General features: G+C 35.0%; 2 protein-coding genes across 2 annotated transcripts; one reads left to right on the forward strand and one right to left on the reverse strand.

Moving 5' to 3' along the window:
* Positions 1 to 4,314: 4,314 nt before the first annotated feature.
* LOC104898317 (vacuolar protein sorting-associated protein 55 homolog) lies at positions 4,315 to 13,843 on the forward strand. Its single transcript, XM_048647942.2, has 5 exons — positions 4,315 to 4,681; positions 4,783 to 4,834; positions 10,927 to 10,966; positions 11,049 to 11,133; positions 13,302 to 13,843. The coding sequence occupies exons 2-5, from the start codon at positions 4,820 to 4,822 to the stop codon at positions 13,483 to 13,485; spliced, it is 324 nt and encodes a 107-aa protein (XP_048503899.1). The 5' UTR covers positions 4,315 to 4,681; positions 4,783 to 4,819; the 3' UTR covers positions 13,486 to 13,843.
* A 5,640-nt stretch (positions 13,844 to 19,483) lies between these two features.
* LOC104898318 (NAC domain-containing protein 90) lies at positions 19,484 to 25,547 on the reverse strand. Its single transcript, XM_010685374.4, has 3 exons — positions 25,148 to 25,547; positions 23,558 to 23,865; positions 19,484 to 20,055 (listed from the first exon to the last, which is right to left on the reverse strand). The coding sequence occupies exons 1-3, from the start codon at positions 25,311 to 25,313 to the stop codon at positions 19,681 to 19,683; spliced, it is 849 nt and encodes a 282-aa protein (XP_010683676.2). The 5' UTR covers positions 25,314 to 25,547; the 3' UTR covers positions 19,484 to 19,680.
* Between the last annotated feature and the right edge of the window lie 221 nt (positions 25,548 to 25,768).

Consider the following 25,768-nt stretch of genomic DNA (forward strand, 5'->3'; position numbering starts at 1 on the left):
TTGAGCGTCTGATCTTGTATTGGAGAGTTGTCGAGTCAATTTTTTCATCTTTAATTAGTATCTTCTCAATATGTTAAGTGTAATGTGATAAATGTCGATTTAAAGTTAGGGATGATAATAAGTTTTGCAATGCCTAGTCAAATAATTCTGTTGAAAAACGAGTAACATATAACATATTGAAGATGAGCCGAAGGACTGTGGTGACGCGCGCTCTCGTCCATGCCATGTGGCCAGCTATATATAAGAATTTGTGAAGCTGTGATTATTAATTTTTCTCGAAACTTTTGCGGGGCCAAGCCAGTCGAACCGCGGAAATGGTCCGCTATTGACGGTTTCGACTATGGAATATTACTTTGCAAGGTTGCACGTTTTATATGTGTGGTCCCACTAGACCGCTGACCTGCAACTGAAACTGAAGATGTTTTTTCCCTTTTATTTTTTGAGTAACTCATTGCAGTAACTCCTTCCTTCTAAACGACAAACAAGGTTTTTTCACGAGCCATTCTTTTAGGCCTTAACTACAATTGTTATAGACATTAAGTCACAAAGTATATTGAGAATACCCATCCTAGTAAAATTCAAAATCTTGAAGCTTCATGGTGAATGAGTTTAGAATAAAAATATTACAAAGTGACTTCCTCTACAAACTTCAAAATAAGTGAAAAGGAACAAACGTCCATATACCCTCCTACACCACACGCTTATCTACAATGATCTGAACACCTCTTCCAATAGAATCTTGCAACCTGCAAATGCAAAACTCTAATTGCCAAAAAAAAGTAACGTACATGTACAAAAAATTCAACCTTAAGTTGTTAAAACAAGTACTTTTTCCTAAGGAAAGGAACCCTGCACCTAATAGGTAACCATGTGATGGAAGTTGTTGTTACTATTATGAAAGATTTGTGGCTTAAATTTCGAACCGTGTATACTCAATCAAGGATTTATTTCATTTGAGAAAGGACCATACATGCAAGCAAGAAGTGTCCTTAAAGCTAAATCTACCTCAAAATCAGCTGCGATAAGAAACCCGCGTGATTATACAAGAAAATAGTATGATGATCCGGGTATATATGGTCGATGACATTAGTCCATAACATTATCTTCATGGTGTTGGAATTATGATCTTGAGTGTCTATTAACGAAGTGGCGATGAAGATTTTCATGGAATTGATTGATGAGTGGAGAACAAACCATAAAGGGAGGTTTGCACCAAAAAAAAAAAGTATGAGAGATGGCTTAAAGTTGAAACACATGGTGATATTACCTGCTGCAACAAGTTATTTTACCTGTTGGGACCACATGTGCAAAATGTATAGCAAAGATTGGTCTGTTAAGGACTTTTTATGGTGGAATGACCATAGTTGATAATGTTCTAGTTAATTTTCCTAATTTTGAGTTCATAGGAATTTTTAAAATCGAAAATTCATTAGTATCTCTCAAAATAGTTTCATTTTTCTTTGTATAAAAATTGGCATATACTTACTCATACACCAAGCTAATGTTTTTCTTCATTTTGTTTGAGAACGAAGTAACTAGAAAGATTGTTAGTTACACCTCTTTTAGAGAGATCATCTAGAAAGTAAGTTATTTTGAATTAAATGCATTCATGCATGGATTTATCCTGAAGATTTCATTTCAATGGAAATTTGGTTATTCACCATGTACGAGGATCCCCGCTAAGCATCCATGGCTGAATGGTTAAAGGGTAGTTCTAGATCTCGTTCAAAACCTACTACCGTAGGGGCTTTATTGAAACCGTTGAATTTGGAATATGGTAAAGTGGCTCTTGGGTGGGGAACTACTCCTTTGATGGGAGTTGCAATGGATTTGCTACGTCAGGCTTGTTAACTGAAATGCATCAATCCGCAATATTAGTACCTGCTCTCCAATCCCAGTGGTTAATGATGCATGTAAGTATGATGGTATTGAGATATGCAGTTTTTTTATATTTGAACTTTTAATTCTCATTTTGTAGCCATTTGGAGATTTACAACTATGACTTCTTTTTAAGCTTGTGCATTTTTAACTTCTATTTCTTTATTTATGACACTTGACAATTCACTGCTAAGAAAAGTATTTGGTGTAACAAGTTGTTATACTATAATATCGATTGTAGATGTTTTACAACTTTCAGTTGATAAATTATCTTTTCCCTTCAAAAGACACTTTTTTTGAAAAAAATAAATAAATTTTGGGGAATGTAACTTCTCATGAGCATTTCCCTCACCTAGGTTGGATGAGGTAAGTAAGTTCATACATTTTGTGGAAAATGAAAATTCCTAGAAAAATTCTAATTCTCTCGATATACCAATTTAAATAGTTTCAATTTTTCATGTTTTTTTTAAATATTTTTTTAGGTAAGATTAAGATCCCTTACAAGTTGGAGGAGGAGGCGAATATGGGTATACTATATTTGTAAAGGGAAAGAATCGAATCCATGCCGCAAAGGTAAAAGAAGGTCCCCACCAATCAAGTCAACCTTGATTCTTGTTCTCCATGTTTACTTATGTCAACTAATTTATTGCCAATATTTACTTATGCCATGTATTTTTCTACCGCTCATTTATTAAATTTAAGATCATGTTTACCACCAAAGACCCTTGAGTCCAATGATATGGCTTCCTATCTCCCATATGGGAGACAAAGGTTTAAATCTTGGTGGAAGCAATATTTCAATATTGTTGGGAGGAAGGGGTTTGGAGCTTGTTGGGTCTCTGGGTGAGTGACCCTGTGCGATGGCATCCCGTACAAAATTCATCTTACCACGGGTTTTCGAAAGGAGCCCAAAAAAAAATTTAAGATCATGTTTACCATGTGGTATTCCCTTGCGTAGTTGTGTGTCCATAGGCCTTAACCATTATGCATTCAAAGTGGAATTCATAAAAAATGCTTCTTCCCTTGTCAATATCGAGACAACACTTTTGAATTCTCATAAATTTAATAAATGAATTTAGTTTATTGTTGGGCCTCTGGGTGAGAGTCCTTGTGCGAGGGCAGTTTAGAGGAAATTCATCACTACAAGTTTTCGAAAGAGGGTAAAAAAAAAAAACTAAGAAGATGTTTACTATGTGGTACGCTCTCGCATAGTTGTGTGACTCTTAAGCCTTTGGGTGAGTGGCCCTGTACAAGTGCAGCCCAGAGGAAATTCATCTTACCACGGGTTTCCGAAAGGGGGCCAAAAAATAATAATTTAAGATCATTTTACTTTGTGGTATGCCTTTGCGTAGTTGTGTGTCCCTTAGGCCTTAATGGTGCATTCCAAGTGAAATTCATGGAAAATCTTCTTCCCTTGTCAACATCGAAACAACACTTTTCAATTCTCATATATATTTATTAAATGAATTTAGCTCATTCATTTTGAAAATACACAAATTATGTAATTTCGTATGATAAACCAAACAAACACTAAATTATCACAGATTCTATAATACATTGACAATATATATTAGTTTTTTTATTCATTCCATATGATGAATTCAAGAAATGCTGGTCGGATAACCAACATGTGTCACTTTTAATGTTACTCTTGATAATAATTATTCACTTTCTTCTATCCTTGTGACTGATGCGTTAGGAATTCCCGTCGAGCGGAGAGTTTCCTAATATTATTTTTCTTACCATTAAAAAAATTTACAAATTAATTTTTAAGTCCAATTTTAACTTTAGCTGAGTAAAGAAAAAGTCAATTGTTACAACATTTGAGTAGAGCTGATCAACTTCAAACTAGCCCACGGTCCCGACCCGATTTTTGGCCTTTATTGGTATGTGACTGGGCCCGACCCGTCCCATCTTTTGCTTTGGACAAGCCAATAAGTGACTTTTAGTCTATTTTTGGCCCGGTTCGATTTTGACACGAAAATCCTACTCATTCTAACCCGAAATAGCGAAAGTTGGGACAAAATTCAGCTCGGCCCGACCAATGGACTTTTTAGACCTGGCCCGAACCTGGGCCATGGTCAGCTCTACCATCTATCATTTGAGTTATTGTTGTTGAGTGTTGACTGAAAAAATAAACCATCATACTACTACATTTGTGGCCATCTTTTTTTGTGTTCTTATTAACGTTCTCACTCTCTACTTTTCATTTTACTTTCGTTTCCTCAGTTGGAATTTCAGCTTGCGAATTTGTTGATCACTCTCTGCTTTTCATTTCTCTGAAACAATGGCGATGACAGTAGAAGGTTCAATTCTTAACTTTTTGTTGTCTTTCCACTAGAATTTCAATTTTCATTTTATTAAGTTTGATCCTGTCATCTTTTTTTTTTTTTTTAAAAAGAAAAATCTAAACTTTGATCCTGAATTTGATTTTCTTGGATAAACAATGTTTTTTTTGCGTAATTATTGCTTATATTTAATGTTCTAAATATGAATGGTTCAGAATTGGGCGGTGAAGGAAATTAGGGTTTTTCTCACTTCATCAATTTTACGATTTTATAGAAATTGGGGAAGATTGAAGAAGTATATATAAAAATTTGTGTGATTTCCTTTTCAAATTTGTTTTTTAATTTTTTGATTGATGTTAGTGGTAACAAACAGAAGTCTTAGCTGAATAAATCTGATGCTGGGTTTACTGAGTACTTATATTGATGATTTTGATTTATCTTGCTTCTTGTGCTGACTTTTTTTTTTTTTTGTGCATCTGGCTTGCTGTCAATTGATTATCGCTTTAATCGTCAGTGTAAGTATTGAAACACTTGTGTGATTTCTTTTTGTACTTCTTTTAAGTATCTGTTTTTGCAAAAATGTGGAACTTATTGTTCTTTTGGAATACATTTGCAGCCTTTGTGGGCTTGCATTTACATCCTCAGTGAGCATCATGTTGCAGATACTGGTAAGTTTTCGTGTTTATGCGAGTTGTTTGCTTCTTTAAAGAATTGCATTATTTATATATATGGATGTATCAGAATGATTCTATTGGTTTGTCACGCAACCCAAACTGAAAGTCAAAAGGATATAGGGAATGGAAAAGAGAAATGTGTGTGCTTGCTAGGATTTGTTGGTTGGCTCTTGATATATAAACGCCACTACACATTTAACCTGGTGTCAAAGTGGGTAAAAATTAGGGATGCTAGATGCTCACAATGGTTTTACTTTCGTATTTTGTGTCTCGGTATTTTCGCTTGAATTTATAGAGCTCCTTATTCAGATAAATGTTTTAGCTGCTTTTATATTTTACTTGAAAGCCATATTTTTTTTGGAAAAAATAGGGAGAAAGTTCTCGTGCAGGGCCATATAGATCCGCCACTAGGCAAGCCATTGTGACACTGGAGGATATTGTAGGTTAGAACTTGGGACAACAATCAAGGGCATGGTTATAGGAGAATGGAGATGGGGAAGGGTGCGAGGGAAAGAGGGAGCAACTCTTGTCAAGACGTCAGATGATAAGAAATCCTATGATCTATGCTTTACAATATGTAGTCAAATCTCATTTCATATCTATGATTCTGTTCTCCAAGTGGAGATCACCTTTTGTAAGGTACATAAGTAATGAACTGGATAATTCTGCTAAAGAAGAGAAGAAATATGAGATCGAAGATTGGCCAAGAATAGAGGACAAGAAGAGATATATTTTGATAACTTGCTGAAATGGTTAATTACAAGCTTCCACACATTTAAACTGTCTGACATTGCTCCTTGAAGGTGAAGTCACACAACCGAATGAACTTTCTCTCCTCTCATTCCCATTTTATTTCAATTCAGTCGCAATTCTTTCACTCCTTTGACCATCTGGCCATGCCTAACAGAATTACTTAGCACTAACCATAGTGTCATTTCCTGTTGCACCTTGCATATGTATAGGGTGTGGTTGATTTATGACATCACCGTGAATATATTAACCTTGGACCAAGGTGAAAAGCAGGAAACGTCGTGCTGTTGTGTAGTGGTGAAATTTTTTTAAGTGCCCTATAATCAAGTATATTGTGCCACTTGAGCAACACATTCCATGCGAGAGACTAACCTTTTTTGGGACATTGCGCATATGTGGCAGAGCTGGTATGGCCTCTGACTCTAAGTTGGGATAGATAAGCAGGAAGTGCACTAGAAGAGGGTTGAGCTCCAATGGACATTTCAGAGACGTGGATAATCGGTTGAATTTTGTAGGAGGCAAGTCCAGTTTGTAACTAATCTCTCCCATTGGGCAGCTAACTTCTCAAAGGGGCTCATGGCGATAGGGCTGTACGTAAGAGACACTTGATCCCCAACTTATAAATTTTCTTCCCACCTATTTTCATCAGCTAGGATTTATGTACATTGTTGTGAAGGTAGAAGGCTGATATTCTACTCATTTAAGAAAACATCTTGCTGTGGCAGTTAACATCCTTACACTTCTTGAAGTTGAAGTGGGAGTGTGGTTATTGTTATAGCTTATAAGTTTTCGACCTTGGTGAAAGTGGACTTACGTGGTGGCTGCGGAATGGTGTTTTCAGATATTGGTAGCCTCACTTATTTTCTTGAATGTTCTATTCAATGCTTGAATGAAGTATAGGTAGAACGATTGGTTAATGTGTGCTTGATGAAGAGAACAATAGAAGACAAAATAATTGAGAACAAGAAACCATGTGAGAGAGAGGAAGATTTTACCTATTGAAAAGAGAAGATCAATGTGTTTGAGAGTGATAGAGCATAGATTGAAGAATTGTACGAGCATTGCGAAGATCAAATTTGGGATTATGTTGGGACGATCTACCATTAAGGCCATACATTCTATGAGACAAATGATGAAATATTACAGGGTAAGGCAGAAAGAAGAGATCTGCGCATGATAATTATTAATTTAGAGGATGTGTATATTAAGGTATCAAGATTCAAGAGTGCTGTTTTGGTGGGCAATGTCATAGAAGGGCATACCTTATGGATAAGGCTATGAAAACTTATGCTAGAACGTGTGGAGTAATGAAGGATCCCCTTATCACATTAGGAGTACATTTTGGATCTGTTTTAAGTTCTTTCCTCTTTGCAACAGTAATAAATGTACAAAACATGGCCTATCCAAGATGAAATCTTGTGGTGTATGTGAAAAAAATGAGGTAATTAGGGCCTTAGGGGTGGGGTTAACTGGTTTATTTCTGTAGTATCATAACTAGAGCACATATGTTTACGAGGAGGGAAAATTTGTCCGAGGTGGCTTCAGGGGTGCATCTGAGCTCTTCTTTCACTTTGCTGCCCGTTTGGAAGTGTGATGGAACGGGGTCACCATTTTGTTGTGCCTTGTGCTTTCTGCCTAGAGCTTCTTAAATGTAAGCTCGAGATGTGTTTTTGTACTAATAGTAGTTATTGTGTGATAATCTATGGAGTTCAAAGGAAATATGCTATAACAAATTAGCATTTAAATCCCTGGAGTTGGTGCTTTCCTTGTTACCCTGTTTGAACCCTATCAAATTTCTTGTTAGCAGTTAGCTGAAGGATTTTGTACATGTTTTTTTTTGTGCTTCTATCCTGCGAAGACTAATAGATAGGCCTTCACCCCTTTCACATTCTTACTTATCCCTTTGTGGGTATTGGACATTTGGACTAGATTGTTTGATCGTTTCAGGACAGTGGGGTTTGCCCTCTGATTACGAAAATGCCGCTTTTACGAACATTCAGAAGTTCCAGTGTTGGGGATAGCTTGACTGACTTTCAAATGGGATAATGGGACAGTTTAATTTATTTTCCTTCTCTCTATAATGATATTTTTCGTCTATGATTCTGTAAAATTATTGAATATAAGAACCGTAAGCTAGTATCTTAACTGCTATCTTCTGAATAAACTTTATGGATCACTGCATCCAGCTTGTATAGGCGTATAGCTGCTGTGTGGTACTTAATTTGTCAGGATTCAGTTGTAAAGATGGGCAATATAAAGAACATAATCAAAATATAAATTTTTATATGAATATTGACAAGTTTGCATGTATCCCATATCCTATTGATGGTGCAAGTGATGCTAGATGTTGTCAATCTTTACCTTACATAGTCGAAATTGTTTATATGCAGACAAAAACAGGTTATCTTAAAAAAGACCTTCCCCTTGTTCTGATCACCTCCATTTTTTCCCTCATGATCCGTAAGGCCCACAACCTTTTCCCTTCTCTTCCTCCTCACCAGCAAATAGAGCAATGGTGACCCCCCTCATGACCCCTGACCAAGGATCCCCTATCTTTCCCATCCCTCCCCCATCCTCTCCTTTCTTTTGTTCAATGAAGTTTCAACTTGTTTCATATTACTTCCTAGCTTTACCAAACTTTACAATTTGGTACTTACAGTACTTGGTAAAGTTTTTAATTTCTTTTGATGCTCAGATGTTGCGATATTGGTGTTGGCATGACCTTACTTGATTTGGACTTAGGATACATGTAGTAATACACAAGTTTCCTCTTTTTCCGTATCACTTTATAGCTTTATGTAAATAAGAGACAAACTCTAGGGTTTATTTCTTATGAACCCATATCTAATTTAGGCCATCAAGCAACAACAGCAGATAAAGTTCTGGACATTATTTCTGTACTTGCATTCCTATTTCCTTTGAGTGTTATATATTTTTTGCAATTTCTTATCCCTTGTGGTGGCAGTTGAGAAAAGATTTGGGTAATTTGCACGAGAGAGGAAATGGCAGGAAGGCAGGACCATGAGAAACAGAACTAGGATAGACTAATAAGAAGACGAAATGGGAGGAGGGGGGGATGGGGGAATCAAAGAGTGGCAACTTCAGAAATGTGGGAGTTTATACATTATTTTTTTCTTTCTTGATCAATTTATATGTTTGACAATTTACTTGTGGTTTAGCCTTCAAGAGTTTCAGTGCTTAACTTCTTTCAATCCTTTTTCCTACTTTACCAAATGGGGACAACATTTTGCAAATGTCCACCAAATTAGTCTTCCATAGATCATTTTTTTGGGATCATTTCCAGTCCTTCATTGCTTCGGGTCAACATTGGAGGTGAAGAGGCCATTTAAGTTTAAATATATGCCTGACTCAAAATGGATAGCTTCTAAGACTTGGTGAAATATTAGCGGTCAAGTTTTTATTTGCTTTTGGGCTTTGTAGCTTTATTTTGGCTTAGAAGGTTTCTGTTAGAAGTGGATATTAACAGTCGAAAATATATGAACCCTTGATAGGAAGTGAACTTTTGGATGAGAAAGTGTAACAACATTCGTTGCTTATAGCTAATTCACAAGTTGGAAGCTTAGCGGTAGAAGATTGAATATGGATTGACATCTCCTTGGAGACAAAGAGATAAGATAAATTAGAGTCACTATCATGTTATCATATTTGTCATGGCTGAAGTACCTACCGGAGAAGTAATTTGGTTCTGATATTGGGGGTAATGAGGTTTCTAGATCATTTAGTTAGTCTAACTCTAATGTGAGTTTGTGGGGGGTAATTTATAGCATTTTTAGGGAACCCTCAACTAGTGAGGATGTTTGGGGCTTGGATGATGAAGACATGGTGGAATGTGAAGAGAAATGCGCTCCATCTTCAATATCATGGTAGCGAAGACCGGGGAGCAAAAAATCGCAGATGCGGTCGCTATCGCGATAACGTTTGCGTTGTCGCGGAAGTGGCTTGTAATGGATGAATGGAACGGATCGCGACTGGCATGGCGTCACATTAATATGTTCAAAGCTTATTTGCATTGTTTTAGTTTATGAAGCATTATTACAACATATGTTATCAAATCTATCAGAATACCATGTTTCATCAGATATATAATTAATTCATAACATACTTTTGGCAAATATTTGAAAAAAAATGGATGTAACGGGGATAAAAACGTTCTGACGCGGCGAGTTCGCGTTACGGAACGAACAACGCGGTGAGAAGTTTGTGATTTCTATTATGGCGTTCCAAAACGAGATTTCGTGGAACGGCAAATTCAAAATTCGTTATAGAATGACCGTTCTGTAACAGAATGGGAGAATTTTAATTTGGTTAGAAATTAACAGAGAACCCTTTGATTCTTCCTTCCTTTAATTTAATTGTAATTGCGGTTTTGATGTACAAGGAGTATGGAAAAGAATAATTGAGAGAGAAGAGGTGAGAAAGAAGGGAATTAGTGAGGAGAATAGCTGGGAATCAACTTTTTCTTTTGGCTGGAAATCAGTAGCAGATTGTTGTTTTTATAAATTGGTGTTATAAAATGCTTTTAGACAAATTCATTGAGAGGGTACCATCTCTCTGAACTTGCTTTGAAAGGTTTTATATGACATGTTTTTGTTTTTTCTTTGTAAATAGTAGTGTAGTACTGCAGTTTGGTGCTTTTAAGGATTTTGTGCAACTCTTTCTTTTCCTTATTGTCTTAAGGTTTTGGTGAGCATAGTATTCAGTTGGACCCTCTCTAATCTGTATGGCAGTTGTGGAGCTCTAATTTTCCAGATCCTGGAATATCAGATATTCTGTTGCATTTGTGTCTGTACTCTGTAGTCTGTAGTTCTGTACTTGTATGCTTCAAAGTTGAATAATTTGTTTATTTTGAGAATAATTTGTTTTGCTTGCCTGATCTATTCATGTCATTTTTAGCCTGGTATCTTCCTGCTTACATTGATCGCAATGAAATTGTTTCAGTCTATAGGCTGTAGGGATTTGATTTATCATATAATATCACATCATAACCAAGTACCATATATGGTAGGGAAAGGGTAACAAGAGGGGTGTGTGTGTTAGATATATGTACCTTCATCCCTACAATTGATAGGAGTCTACTTGGATATTTTTTTCTCCATTGTAATTCAAAGCAGAGCTTGGCAGTCTTGGTCCACTGTCAATAATCATAGAGATTGTCTTATCTCTTTTATAGGTCTGCTTTATATTTCACTGGAGTAAGTTCTAGTCCAATCTATCTCGCTAGTTTCTTGTAGAGCTTTCCAGATCTATTTCGAGCAATTATCTCATTTTTCCTGTCTCTGTTTGTTTTTTCTTGTAATTCCTTTGGTTTGATGCAGGCTTGTGCAATATATGGTAACTGGTGGCCGTTGTTGTCAGGTGTGTTGCATCTGTACATTAAAGAAGAAAATTCTTTGTACTTTTAGTTGCATGTTGATGATTTTTGCTATGTTGCTTGTAGCTCTCATGTATGTGGTGGTCCCTATGCCATGCTTGTTCTTTGGAGGTGGATCCACGCAGTTCTTAGTTAGTCGAGATGGTGGAGGGTAAGACTATTACTCTTATGCTATATATATATATGCCCGTTCAGATAGTGGTGGTTTATGTATCCATTTGTAATGAACTGACATCTCTATGGCAAGTTAAAAAAGCAGATTAAGAAAGGAAACTGAAATTTAATTGCTAAAATGAAGATTACTGGAACTTAAGATAGATTTCAAGCATTCGAAAGGCTTGATTCTAATTAAGCTAAGAAGAACCTCACAAATATTTTGCATGATTCTCTCTTCTAGTTTCCTGTATATATAGGATTGCTTCTCTCCCTAATATTTTTCATGCTAACCTCTACTATAATGCCCTAACAATAGTACTCCTCTCCCTTAGGCCAGTTCCATTACATTATTCGGAAGGTCAGTTACCATTATCAGGTACAATTATGTGGGAAAGGATGGTGAGCCTAGAATGAGGGGGCGTTTGGTTCGTATAGGGGTAAGGGAAAGGAAACCAGAAAGGGTTACATGGAGAAAGGAAAGGAATGAATTTCCTTGTCTGTTTGGTTCCAACCCTGAAAGGGAATGGTATACTCCCTGATTCCTTTTGTGACTGTTTGGTTTTGAAACAAAGGGAATCAACCAGTTTATTAGATTATAGTTATTTTGACCTATAATTATACTCACTGAAATTATTTTATAATTTGAAGTTCAAAATACCAATTATAATCTACTCAAGTTATAATATACTTCAGAAGTTCAAAATATACAAGTTATTTTGAACTTCATATACAAACAGCCATCAAAATACCATTTCCTTGAGTAACTTGAGTAGATTATAACTTCAAAAGTAGTTGTTTTGATGGCTCGTATCTGAGAAAGAAATGCCCACTATTCTCATTATTTTTATTGAAAGTTATGAAGAACTCAAGCCAAAAAGTGGAGGAAGTGAATCTGAACTTTGCTAAACGAACAAGAATCCTTCCATATATGAAGAACTATTCTGTTAAGTGCTCACCATAAAAACAGTGCAACAAAAGTAAATCACGAATAACAGTGCTCAAATTATAGTGCTCCGTTCATTGCAATTTTTTTTTTTTAAAAGTAGAAGTGCAGCAAAATTACAGTGCTCAAATCTTTCATTGCAATATTTGTTTTTTTTTTAAAAAAAGTGGAACTGCAGCAAAATTACATCTCGCCGGAGAAGAAAGTAAAAGCAGAGCAAAACCATGTATCGCCGGAGAAGAAAGAAAAACAGAACAAAAATGAGTGGTACTTAGATTTCTCGCCGGAATTTGGAGTTGTTGGAGACGGCGTGGTGGTCCCAACCCGGCGCGGTGGTCCGATGTCGGCACTGGTCAGGTCAGCAACCGTGGGTTCAAACACGTCGGCAGACACGTGATGTTGAAGGGGCAGTGCACAAGAGGAGAGAGAGAGCTAGGTAATCAGCTGGGGTAAGGGTTTTCAAAACCCTTGGGGGGGTGGGGTAATCAAACTAGAGGACTTTGGGGGTAAGCTAATAGGAAAAAAGGGTAAAAGGTTTCATTAAAGTGGTGAAACAAACAACATAAAAGGGTTTCATTAAGGCTCTTTCCCTTACCCTTTCTTGAGACCCCCCAACCAAACGCCCCCATGTCTTGTGGATTGACTGAATACAGCTCCTGGAGCATATGAACCTTAAATTACTATTCTATGTATTTTCACAGAAACTTAACAAGATCCTTGTAGATTGTAGGTATTGGTGTGCAAGATGAAGTTATGAATATCTACATCCCACTTGAAATGGTAGACCTAGTTTGCCATGTTTATAATTAGCTGTCTCCTTTTCCGGAACTCAATTGATAATTGATCTTGTCCCTGTAAAGTCTTGTATGCTGTACGGAGGAATTGGAACACCATAAGATTTGATGCCTTGCAAGTTGCACTATTATTTGTAGAGTAATTAAGTTGATGAGTGAATAATTTGAATTTTTCTTTTTACTCAGAAGATATAAAAAAGCAAATGCTCTCTTCTTCAAGGCTCAACCATATTTAGGTATAAGATAGAGGGAATAGCTTGAAAACTTTGCTGCTAATTTCATCTATGTTCTCTGAATGAAATGTATAGTAAGAATTTAGTTAGGCAGTTTTACATGGCGATTGACCCACAAGATAGATGATCTTTTAAGCATATTGTTTGCCTCTGTAAACTTCTTTTTTTATCTTGTTGTGTCTGATTTTTGCAGCTGGATAGACGCCGCCAAGTTCTTGACGGGATTTTCTGCTGTGGGAAGCATTGCAATTCCTATAATTCTTAGACATGCTAATCTGATACAAACAGGAGCGATGTTCATTGAATTTGCATCTTTCTTCTTATTTGTCTGTACTGTCTTGTGCTTTCACCGTGCTAATCTTGATGATGATTGGTAGAAAGTATTGAGCTATCTAGAGTTGATAGCAACAAGAGGCTTTCGTAATTTGTTGGCTGGCTCGAAGAAAATTGTGTAATATGATTTTTTACCGGTAGATAAAACGGGTCGAGTAATTTAAATCCTCTTGTCCAGCAAATGTAAATTTTGGGTTGTGTGGTGTTGATGGAACAGAACAACTAATTCTTGTATAGACTCATCCTGAATCATTTGACTTCATCCTTGGAATTCATGTATCAACTAAAGTCTCAAAAATTTAGATCCATTATCGTGGTTTGCAAATAATCTTTGATTTGCTAACCATCTAGGCTTTATTTCACGGATTCTATTTTCCAATAATACATATCTTTATTCTTGAATTTGTTTTAGTAAACTTGGATTTATTCCAATTTATCTTCATACCTACATGAAGATTTAACCTTAAGCTGATTTCTCTTACTGTCATTCGTGTAATTTTTTTTATCATCTCATGGATTTCCTTTGGTTTTTCTCTCCTAACGTATGAAGTTTTGCTTAAAGTGATGAGATATTTTCTTTCTCACCAATGTTTTTCCTTAGGAGTGTATTCATCTAGGTGCATGTAGGTCGTAATCTATCCATGAGTTCATCTTGTCCTTTGCACAAAAAAGAAAAGAGAACTTCATATGTGGGACCTTACAATTATCTTAACTGTCAGCATCGTCAACATGTAATTCTATTAAATTTTTTGTCTGAAACAACTTTTTATAAGCAACTTTTTGTTATTAAAAACTTTTTTTAATAAACAATTTATGTTAGCAACAACCTTTAATTTTTTTTTTTGTCAAGAGAAATCTTAAACCTAAACAACAGTTAGAAGAAATCTGATGATGTTATTCCGGTATTAACCAATATTTTCCGGCATTTACTGAGTTAATGACTTGCGAGAATCAACGTTTTATAATTTTTTTCTTCTCAAAAACAACCTTTCATAACTTTGTTTGCAAATTAAAACCTTAAATTATTTTTTTTGTGCGATGAACCTTACCTAGTTTTCCAACGATGACCAACCCACTTCTGACGTTGACTACTGAGAAAGGCACTTGACCCCCCCCCCCCTATTTCCACATGTTTCCCTAGTTACGGTACAAACAATCCTGCTTCACTATTTCTTTTCCATTTTGTGCTATCGTTTTTTTAGCTTCTCTCATCTAAGTCCTCCAAATAATTATTGATTTTGCAATCCAAGTATTGCCCATCACAATTCAACCCGATTCGACCAAGGTAATTTATGATTCCCTCCATAATTTCTCCTAATTTTTTGCAATTTATGCATCAATAGAAATATTAGAGTATATATATTGTAAATTGTCCAGTATCTTTGTATACATAATTAGCCCAACGTATTTAGGGTAATTAGGTCTCCTTGTACTATAATATATATATTATGAAAAATTGACGTCATGGGATTCAACTATCGACCATTATCTTTTATAGGTACCAACTTTTATTTGATTATTCTATAGAGGATCTAAGTATGACCTCCTATATCTTTTATTAGACCTAGCAGGTACCAACCTGCTGGCTGCTGAAACACCATCACTCCCTCTAACACGGTGCTCCTCGCCGGCACCGGCGAGTCATCCTCCCGACAACAGTCCCACTCTCCTGGTAGTGGTGACCATCGTACTGGTTATGGTAAGCAACATGGAAATGACAAGCATAAAGGCAAAAACAGAGGAAATAAAACTGGGCAAAATCATCATCATGGGCGTGATAAAAGAACTCCTCATGCCCAACCAGCTTTCTTTTCTCCTTGGACTTATCCTCAAGCCCATCCAGTTTATTACCCCCTCGTCCATATCCTTCCCAAGCTCCTGCTTTATGAAGATCTCAGGCGCGCCAACGACAGTAGGGTGTTTTGAGGCTTGAGCCCAATGCTAACTTCCTCTCGCACGACCTAACAACAGGCCTTGCTTACCCCATGCAGTTTTTAGCTCACTGAATTGCCCATATTCTTCAATGCTTTGTCTCTTCCACCTCCGAATTCTAACTGGTATATGGACACTGGCGCTGCGGCTCATCTTACGAAACAATACATGTATTACTTCATCCCTTGTCAATTGGCATAATTTTAATTCTCGCATTTTAGGTGGTGATGGTTCTAAAATACCGGTTAAGGGTTCAGGCACTTAATGTTTTTCTTCCTTTAATCTGTTCATCACTCTCAATAATATTTTCTATGCTCCTAATATCATTAAAAATCTTGTCTGAGTCCGTCATCTCACTTCTGATAATTATGTGTCTGTTGAATTTGACTCCTCTAGTTTTTTGGTGAAGGACCTACAGACAGGAAAAATCTTAACTAGGTGCAATAGTGTGGGTAACCTCTATCCCGTGTCATCCTCATCATTATCATCTTGCCACTTTCGCATTACCCGCTCTCTCTTTCGAAGTTTGGCGCCATAGTTTGGATCATCCTGGAGATCAAGTTCTTAGTTTTCTTAAGAAAAATAATTTCATTCAATGTAATAATTTCATTGTCGTCTTTCTTCTTCTGTTTCCTTAACTACAACTTATGCTCCTTTTGATATTATTTATACTGATTTATTTACTTATCCTCGTTGTAGTCATTTAAGATTTCGTTACTATTTGTTGTTTCTTGAAGACTATTCTCATCATTTGTGGATTTTTCCTGTAAAAAAATAAATCGATGTTTTCCCTACCTTTGTGCACTTCCATTATTATGTCAAAACTCAATTTGGCATTTCTATTAAGGCTTTACAATGTGATAATGGTTGTGAATATGATAATGATCCTTTCACTTTGTTTTTTCTCATCCATGGCATGATTTGGCGACATTCATGTCCTAACACGTCTCCTCAAAATTGCAAGGCGGAACGTATAATTAGGACTATTATTAATATTTTTCGTTTTGATCGTTGTGATATCTTATTTTGTGGTTCCTTTCCCCCTTCCTATTGTGTTGAATCTTTCGTCCTACTCATCTTCTTTATAACCTCACTCCAAACATTCTTTTTAACAAAGCACCTTCCTACGATCATATTCGCACTTTTGGTTGTATTTGTTATCCTAATCTTTTTTTTTTCAATTCTCCATATAAAATGAGTCATCGCTCTACTCCGTGCGTTTTTCTTGGTTATCCCCTTTCTCATAGAGGATATTGGTGTCCTAATCTTGAGACTAATAAAGTAATTATTTCGCGACACTATTTTTGACGAATTTACTTTTCCTAATTCCTCTACATTATACATCCAAACCTTCAGATTATGAGTTTTTGGTTTCTGACTTTGAGTCTGATTCCTGCCCTCTTTTCATTCGTTCTTATTCCATGCCCATAGTGGCCCAAAACTAATCTTATGGGGTCCGTTCAGTAAGCCCAGCGCATGACTTCTTCCTCACCTAGTGTGGGTGTTAGTGCTGGCCATCTTAGACCTACTAAAACTTCTGCAGCCCTAGCCCATCAGACCCCCCCATTCTCCCTCCTCTCCGGTTCAACTTTCATGTTCACCCTCTCCTGGACCAGCGTCTGGGCCCCTGATGCATAATCAAGCCCAATTTTGTCTCCCCTCCTCTTCATTGCCTACTATCTAGCTCGCCTAATCAGTCAATTCTATGCGAACTCGTTCCCAATCCAGCATTTCCAATCCCAATTCTAAGTATATGCTAGCCTTGCTCTACTTACTTCAGCCCCTCCTCACATATCTCATATTCCTCGTTCTCATTTGAGTGTTATTGATAATCCTAACTGGTACAAAGCCATGTGTGATGAATATAATGCTATGATTGACACTTATACTTGTGATTGGTTATGCGCCTTCCAAATGCTAATATTACTCGTTGCTTATGGATTTTCACTCAAGGAGAAATCAGATGGTACTTTTGAATGTGATAAAGTCTGTTTAGTGGCTAATGGTAAAAGTCAGGAGGTTGGAGTGGATTTTGGTGAAACATTTAGTCCGATGGTAGTGCGTCCTACTACGATTCATATTGTGTTAAGTTACACAGTTTCCAGGCACTGAACCATTCATCAATTAGATGAAGAATGCTTTTATTCATGGTGCTCATCAAGAGAATGTTTACTTGCATCACTCTCCGGCCGGCTTTGTTCATCCTGACAAACCTAAGCATGTGTGTCTTCTTTGAAAGTCTCTTTATGGTCTTAAATAGGCCCTCGGGCTTGGTATCAGTAGCTTGCGACTTATATTTTCTCTTTGGGTTTTCAAAAGAGCAAGTGTGATTAGAGCTGGCAATGAGTTGAGACAGCTAGTGATACTCGAACTCGGCTCGGTCAAAGCTCGACTCGAGTGAGCTCGACTCGAGCTCGAACTCGACTCGACAGGTTAACAAGTTGAGTCGAGCAACTCAATACTCGACTCGAGAAACTCGTGAGATACTCGATAAAATTTAAAATATATATATATATATATATATATATATACTTTTACTTTTTTTCAAAAATTTTAACTTTACTTTTTCCTATAAAAATACTTGTACTTTTCTTTTTTGAAAAAATGAAAAAAAAGGGTATAAAATGACCAAAGAGCAAAGTAAAGAATTTCTTCTATAAAACATAGAACTATATCAAATGACCAAAAAGTTTGAAACGAGTTCGAGTTCGAGTTCGAGCTTGAAACGAGTTCGAGTTCGAGCTTGAAACGTGTTTGAGTTCGAGCTTAAAACGAGCTCGAGTTTAGGTTTCGAGTTCGAGCTTGAAAATTTGAAACTCGCGAGTTTTCGAGTCGAGTCGAGTTTGAGTATGAGTTTTCGAGTTCGAGTCGAGTTTAGTCAAACTCGAGCTCGACTCGCATCATTGTCAGCCCTAAGTGTGATACATCTCTATTTATTTTTAGACGGGGCTCAGATACTGCTTATCTTCTCCTTTATGTTGATGACATCATCCTTACTTATTGCTCGTTTGATGATCTCAGGACTCGTATCATTGCTCTTCTTATTTATCAGTTCATAATGAAGGATCTTGATCCTTTATCTTATTTCCTTGGTGTTTCTGTATCTCGTACCAAGGATAACTTGTTCTTATGTATTTATAGTAATTAAGTCTCCTTGTACTCTAGGTTATATATCATAAATAATAAGCATAGCCTCCGTAAGGGAGTATCCTCCAATCTTACAAGAAATTAGGGTTATTCACTTATTTCCCCAAGTATTCCAATTAAACCATATCTACTATGTTTTGATCAATAATCGTGATGGAAAAATACTCTAGCAAATGACGGTGCGTGGTAGAAAATGGAAGGTTTTGTATTGGGTGTGAAGAGGAGCATGAAAGGAAGGGGGTGAGAATATATGTTGAAGGATTTATGTCCTCGACTTAAATGCAATTACTAATATATAATGGATCGTATTATAGAGATAATAAGTTCGTTATATTGGGTCGTCTATACGTCTTGCTAGAGAAAGCTATAGAACTTCGGATTAGTAAATAAATAAACCCGAAGCCCAATATAACGGATCCTACAAGGTCACACATTAAACTTGGATCAACAAAAGAAACCTAGAGCCCAAGAGGGCCCTAGTGGCGGCCAAGAGATAGGAAAAGGGGAGAGAAATCTGACCTAAATACTTTTATATATTTGGGTTAGGCAGAAAAGAAAACAGTCAGTTTTATTCTCTTATTATTTTCTCTCTCCTATTCTCTCTCTTCAAAAGTCACGTTATACTCCAAGAAACCAAAGAAGAAGTTTTCTTCCTTTCCAACTAGCATTGGTGGAGTGTTGATCTGGGTTGGTGGACTAAGTAGAGGAATCACATCTGAGGTTCTCAATCCGGGTTATTCAAGCTTTGTGGAAATCACGCTACAAAGGTTATTTCTGAACTTGTATGTGATCCTTAATTGTATATGCATGTGATCCTGATTTAAGTGCTTATGAATTTGATTCATGAAATTCCGCTTTATAGTACTTATAAATTCCTACATATGTATGATGTTAGATTGCATAAAACAACTAAATACATTGTTGAGTTTCATAACTACAAGAACATCTTATTTTACAAACACATTAGTTTCAAAATCAGTCTAACACCTATTAGATTAAAATTATAGATTAATAATAGTTTAATATTCGTACAATCTTGCCAAAGCTTGTTAATATTGCCAATTAAAATTTAGGTTAGGAATCCATGCACATCATTCTTATCATCCAGAAAGTGTGATGCAGTTATTTGTCAATCTTCAAACGAGAACCAATGTCTTCCTTCAAATCATGTACCAATTTATCCAAGAATCATCCCATTCCCAAAGAGGTCCTTGTGGCTCAATTTCCATGTCTAAATTATTGTCTTGCTCGTCATTAGCTGCTTGATTGGGATCATTATTGTTGTTAATAACTTGATTATCCTCTAATGATGAAAAACTCTCACTTGATCTGCACCTTCTTATCTCCACTCTTGGGGGTTGTTGAGCTTGATTTAGATGATGTTGATTAGATGAACTTGGTTGACCAAGATCAACTTCATGATGATGACCTAATAATGAAGGTCTATTTATCGGTTGTGGAGCTGGTCGTCTATCAAATGCTCGTAAACACTTTGATTTTATGTACACTCGACATACTGTGAAGTCGCCATTTAGCTGCCAAAATTAGAATTTATGTTAACCTCCATCAATAGAATTTTTTTAAAAGGTACATGAAATTGTTCCTTGTTTAAAAATGCCTTAAATTAGTATAAATTATTATTTAATCATATTTAAAGTGAATGTAATTTCAACTAAAGTGATACTACAAAACAAAATAATTTTACGAACGAACAAAGAACTCCTAATAAAAGTAACATTTATTAAGAATTATTACAATTGTAAATATATATAAATATAAGTTATCATTATTCAAAAATTATTAAAAGAAACGGCCTAATTTTAATATAAAAGTAGACATAATTACTAAATAGATTAAACTAGTCATCGAAAGAAATCATTCTAATTACTATTGAACTAATTCTCTTTTTAAAAGTAGGCGGTTTCTTACAAGACAAACTCTTTATTATTAAGTACTCTCAGCGTAAATTCGGTGAATTTAGTATGGGAATTTATTAATTTTTGCAGACAAAATTTTTGCGGGGAAGTTTAGGTTGGAGACAAAATTTAAAAGTTTCGTTGAAAATTAGTTAAAAGGTCTTGCACCGAAAAGGCTAGGTCGTCCTTACGTGGACAAGATCAAGTTGGTCATTTCAAGTTGTATATAGACTACAGAGTATGGACCGACATGAGAATTTAATTCTTCTATACCATTAGGACTTTAGGTTCGCGTTGACGTGAAACTTGAGCAATAACGACAAGAATTGTTACTACGTTAGTTATTCCAATCTGTAAATATTAACCTATTTCACTTTTAATACCAATACGATTACAAGGCTCGACGATCAAGATTGGTCTAGTGATTTTAAAACTCTCATTTCAACTCTATAACAGAGGATTCGATTTTCATCCCTTACAAGAAAGATCCTCACAAGTACTACACTAGGTTAATCTAATCTTTGTCAAGGTATCATCATCTTGCATGCGAAACTACTTGGAATTCACATGGAGTGATGAAACTTTCTCGACTCTTGAGATATGCTATGTGTATGAAATATATTATATAATGGATTACAACTCAGTTAAAAATAATAATTTTTTAATTGTCTATTTCTGGTCGATAATCTACTCACTTGTAAATATATTGTAGCTTTATCCGACCAACGCTATGTTCTTTTAGATATAGTTTCAATTTATTCCAAATGAACGAAGTTACTACCTATTTAATGTTGTCCCTCATTCTTTTCACTCTCTTTTCTCAATCGTCTCCTTGTGTCTATACCTAACATTTTCCCTTTAGAAGATAGATGAAACAATATACTGTTAGACATGTGTATGGATATAATAGTGAGTGACCAAATAAATGACTTTCAAGTACATTTAAGATACATATGTTTTCTATAAGTTATTTACCGACTCACTAATAACAATGAACAACTAGTATCTTGGTAATACTTATGAAATAGAAGAATAAAAAATTGAATTTTGGTTGTTAACAAGAAACAATCCAGCAAGAGTTTGTAGGTTAATTTTATTTGACTTGAGAAAACACAAAATAATTCCTTTTTTCAAGCAAGTTATGAGAATGATTCTCCACCCTTATAAAAACTGGAAACATATGATATACCCGACCCCTCTTGTTTCGCACCAAAGAACACCAGAAAATAAATACGTGAAACAAGACGTTTATTAGCAGTGGTGTCGGATCACCAAAGTTTCTGCCAACTTTTAAATTCTACAAACAACTAGATGTCGAAGCACCACTATCGATTGTCCAATGGCTACAAGAAAATTGTAGCAACTATAATTATTGAAATCTTAGCCCTTTACCTTTATAGATTAACTTTGTTGATTTAATTGAATCTTAATTAAAACATAGAATATTGGAGCACACTATGTGAAAAAAAAAAATCCAGTAGCACACTATGTTTAACTGAATACTACGCCGATGAAAACCTAGATATAATATGAATTTTAACTCGTATTCTTTATGTTTATTTTTGTTTTTCCTATTTGAAATATAGAGAAAAATTCAGGAGCCCATTATGTGAAAAAAATCTTGGTAAGCATTTAATATTTTATGTACACTTTTTGTGCTTTTTGATAAATTAAGAGATTGAAAGCGTGGTAGATCGAATAGTTAGAGAAATGAAGATATTATGGATCCACTTTTAGAACAAAAAGTAGCGAATAGTAACTTTAGTAAGGGTAATACAAGCGAAAGAGAAATAATCCCAAAATAAAAAAGATTCAAAGTATGTTTAACTTTTCAAAACAGACCAAAAAGAAAAATAAAAACAACAAAAGAAAACAAAGATGGTATGTGTTAACTAATACGAAATGAACTATCTACTAGGAATAATATGTGTTAACTTAAATTACTTTACTTTATTGTGGTCTCAGTTTTCTTTCTCTACACTCCTTGATATTCTCACACTTTCTCTATATTTCACTTATTGAGAAACGAAGTATACCATTAACTCTCAATTTTAAGATTTTTTTTGTACTAAGCTCTTTTGATAATTAATGAAATTCGAATTATCAAAAAAAAAAATATCCCACATGCCTCATTGTATAATAATTCATCATATAGTTTTTACAAAATCTCATATAAGACCGTCTTGCCATAATATACGGTAAGACGAGGATAACTTTTTATCATAAAAGGTCACTTAAGGTAGAATGACAAGTGACTCCTTTAAAATACGAGCTAAGGTGACTCATTGTTTAAAAGTGAACCTTTTAACTTACAAAGTAACCTTTCTAAGGTATAAAATAAGTTGGCCTTACCATGATCTAATGGTTTACAAGTGGCAAGGCTACGTTGGGGCCTAAGAGGGTCATGTCCCCTGTAGACCCCAACATAGCTTTGAAGAAAATCATGGTAATCAACAGTTGTATCTTATTTTATTGGTAAATTGATCCCCATTCATATTTAGAATTCTTTGTTAAACTGGCCCCTCTACGTACAATCAATCCTGACTTTGCCCCTGATTTACCGTCTTATGGAAGACTTATAACTTTGGTTTTGATGAATAACTATCCTAAGCTTTTTCTACTTCTGATTAAATGTTTTACATATTACATATTTTAGCAAAACATGAAATTTCTTTAATCTCTACCCTTTATATATGATAATAAATACTCCCTCCGTCCTCTATTAGTTTACCCCTTTCTTTGGGGTACATTTGCCGAGATACTAATTTGAACCTTAATATCTCTAATTTTCGATAAGCAAAAATTACAAAAAGTTGATATTTGGATAATACACATTGAGACGAATCCAACAAGATCTCACATGACTATATTTTTCCTTAAATACAAATTACAAGTGATAGTCAAAGTTATATATATGAATAGTGTCAAAAGTCAAAAGGGGTAAACTAATAGAGGACGGAAGGAGTACTAATTAACACACATCAATTGATCCATATATGTGGATTTTATTTACTAGGATGAAAAATGAGAATATGCTAAAAAAAACAACTATAATGATGTTATTATTAATGTAAAACCAAACATATGTATAAACTATAAAAAAAAAAAAAAAAAAACTTACTGAAGGAGCAGGATTAGTTAATGAAGAAGGATGATCTTCAACAGGCATATACTCATTCATCTTCCACTCAGTCTTAGTGCCTGATCTACTACGTGCTCTTCCACGGTAGAAAACCATGGTCCTCTTTACACCAATAGGTTTATTATCAAAAGAAGAGTATATATACCCTGGAGAGCCGGTTGCTTTCCAGTAGCCGGTTGTCGTAAGGCGGTTCGGCCGTCCTCCGTTAACTTCTCTCTCCTGTTTTGGTATGAAGAAGAACCATTCTTGCAGCTGTGGATCACTCCTGCATTCCTCTCCTGATAATTCTGCAATGCATATGATCTATTTTTTTAGAGAGAGAAATTTCAAACCTAAAGAATAAAGAAACAAATTAGGGTTTTTGTTATTTCAAAGAGAAAAGAGGAGTAAATTAGGGTTCATGTTTCATTTATATTTTAACCTATTGTCATACTATTATGATTCTCCATTTAGTAGATGGTAAGAACTATACTCCTATCAAAAGGTAGGACGTTTGTTAATAACTTATCCTTAATTTTTCATTGAAATGATAGGAAAACAAATTCTTCAACAATAGCTCTCTTATTCATTTCAAAAACCATAAATTTTTTATTCTCTACATCATCATATATAATCCCAGATCTATCGCACAATTAATCTAATATAAGGATATTTAATACAAAATTTAGGCCCGTTCACTTCAATTTAACTACAATATATATATAGAGAGGGGGAGAGAGAAAGAGAGAGATGACAATTATTTTTAATCAGCAATAATCTATTAATTATATGAACATATGTAGATCGCATAGGAGAATGCACTAGATTTAAATTAGTCTAATAAGTTTTTATTAAGTAAAATAAGTTTCCGTCACTAAAAATATGTTTATTAATCCTTACAAGTTAGTAAAAATATTAAAATTAAATCAAGTGAAGTCGTAACTTGTAGTAATTAGTACTCCCTCCGTTTCATAATAATCTACACACTTTGACATTTTACACTATTCACAAATTTCACTTTGACCATCATTTGTGAGTTATAAGCGGATGAAAATATGATCATGTGAAATCTTGTTAGATTCATCATAACATGTATTTTATTAATATGTACTTTTTATAATTTTTACAAATACAAAACTAAAGATATATGTCCTCAAAGTTTTGCATTGGCATGCGTGAAAAGTGTAAGTGTGTAGATTAAAATGAAACGGAGGGAGTATTGCATATGGTGGCATACCACCTAACTTTAGAAAAAATTTAAGAGAAAACTTTAATTTACTAATTATAGCATGTTAAATTAAAGTTTGGACTAGATACTTTTGGGATACGTCAACTTATATCATGGATAAATTAGGCTCATTGGTCGCTTAACTAGCTTAATATTCTTCCTCTTATGATTACCTATTGCTTCTTAACTAGTTAGTACTACTAGTAATCATCTAATCAATGCACAATATGGAGAAAAAAACCTGAAATAGAAAGGGAAATTAAAAAATTATATTCTATGAAACATAACAAAATGACAAGTACTATACAAACCAATTCTAAAAATTGAAGAATTATTCATAAGGTTAATTAATTAATACATACTTGGAAGATCCCATGGATTATAATCATAGATATAAACAGATGGTATAACACGATCGATATCTTGTCTTCCTCCTTGAAGCTTTTGATGAAGATAGAATGATATTAACTCTTCTTCAGTTGGATAAAATCGAAATCCAGGTGGTTGCAATATTTCATCATCAGCCATTATTGTTTTTCTTATTTATGGGGTTTCTTTTCTGGTAAGCTAGAACAATGTAACTTTGTTTACGTATATATACACATTATATAATGTATGCAAACAAAATGAATGTGCAAGATTACTATTCATGGTGGCGCAAGTTAGGCATATAAAATAACATGGACTTGACAGATGGACCGAATAAGAAAGGATGTAGAATTTTCTGAGAAAATATGCGTTAGAAGTAGTCATAGTACTTCAGGATATAGGTTGCATTGAACACACGCTTTGTGGAAAAAAAAACTTAGGTTAAAAATAAAGAAGAAAAATATATGGTTATTGAATTGCGTGTGTCCGTACAAAGAAGACTTTTGATTGAGTGAAACAATAAGTCAACTAGACTAAAAAAAATTATTCAATGATGGTATTATTACACTTTTTGATCCTTAGGCTATGTTTAGTTGAATTTATTTTAGGAAAGT

This window comes from Beta vulgaris, chromosome 7 (genome assembly GCF_026745355.1).
Source record: "Beta vulgaris subsp. vulgaris cultivar EL10 chromosome 7, EL10.2, whole genome shotgun sequence".
Classification (NCBI taxonomy): domain Eukaryota; kingdom Viridiplantae; phylum Streptophyta; class Magnoliopsida; order Caryophyllales; family Amaranthaceae; genus Beta; species Beta vulgaris.

Excerpts from the sequence above, each read along its gene's own strand:
- LOC104898317 (XM_048647942.2), top strand. Across the intron at positions 10,967-11,048 it reads CTGGTGGCCGTTGTTGTCAG|CTCTCATGTATGTGGTGGTC; the intron begins GTGTGTTGCATC and ends TGTTGCTTGTAG. Across the intron at positions 11,134-13,301 it reads GTTAGTCGAGATGGTGGAGG|CTGGATAGACGCCGCCAAGT; the intron begins GTAAGACTATTA and ends TGATTTTTGCAG.
- LOC104898318 (XM_010685374.4), bottom strand. The coding sequence starts at position 25,313 with ATGGCTGATGATGAAATATTGCAACCACCTGGATTTCGATTTTATCCA. Across the intron at positions 23,866-25,147 it reads TAATCCATGGGATCTTCCAA|AATTATCAGGAGAGGAATGC; the intron begins GTATGTATTAAT and ends TATGCATTGCAG. Across the intron at positions 20,056-23,557 it reads TAACTAATCCTGCTCCTTCA|CTAAATGGCGACTTCACAGT; the intron begins GTAAGTTTTTTT and ends TAATTTTGGCAG.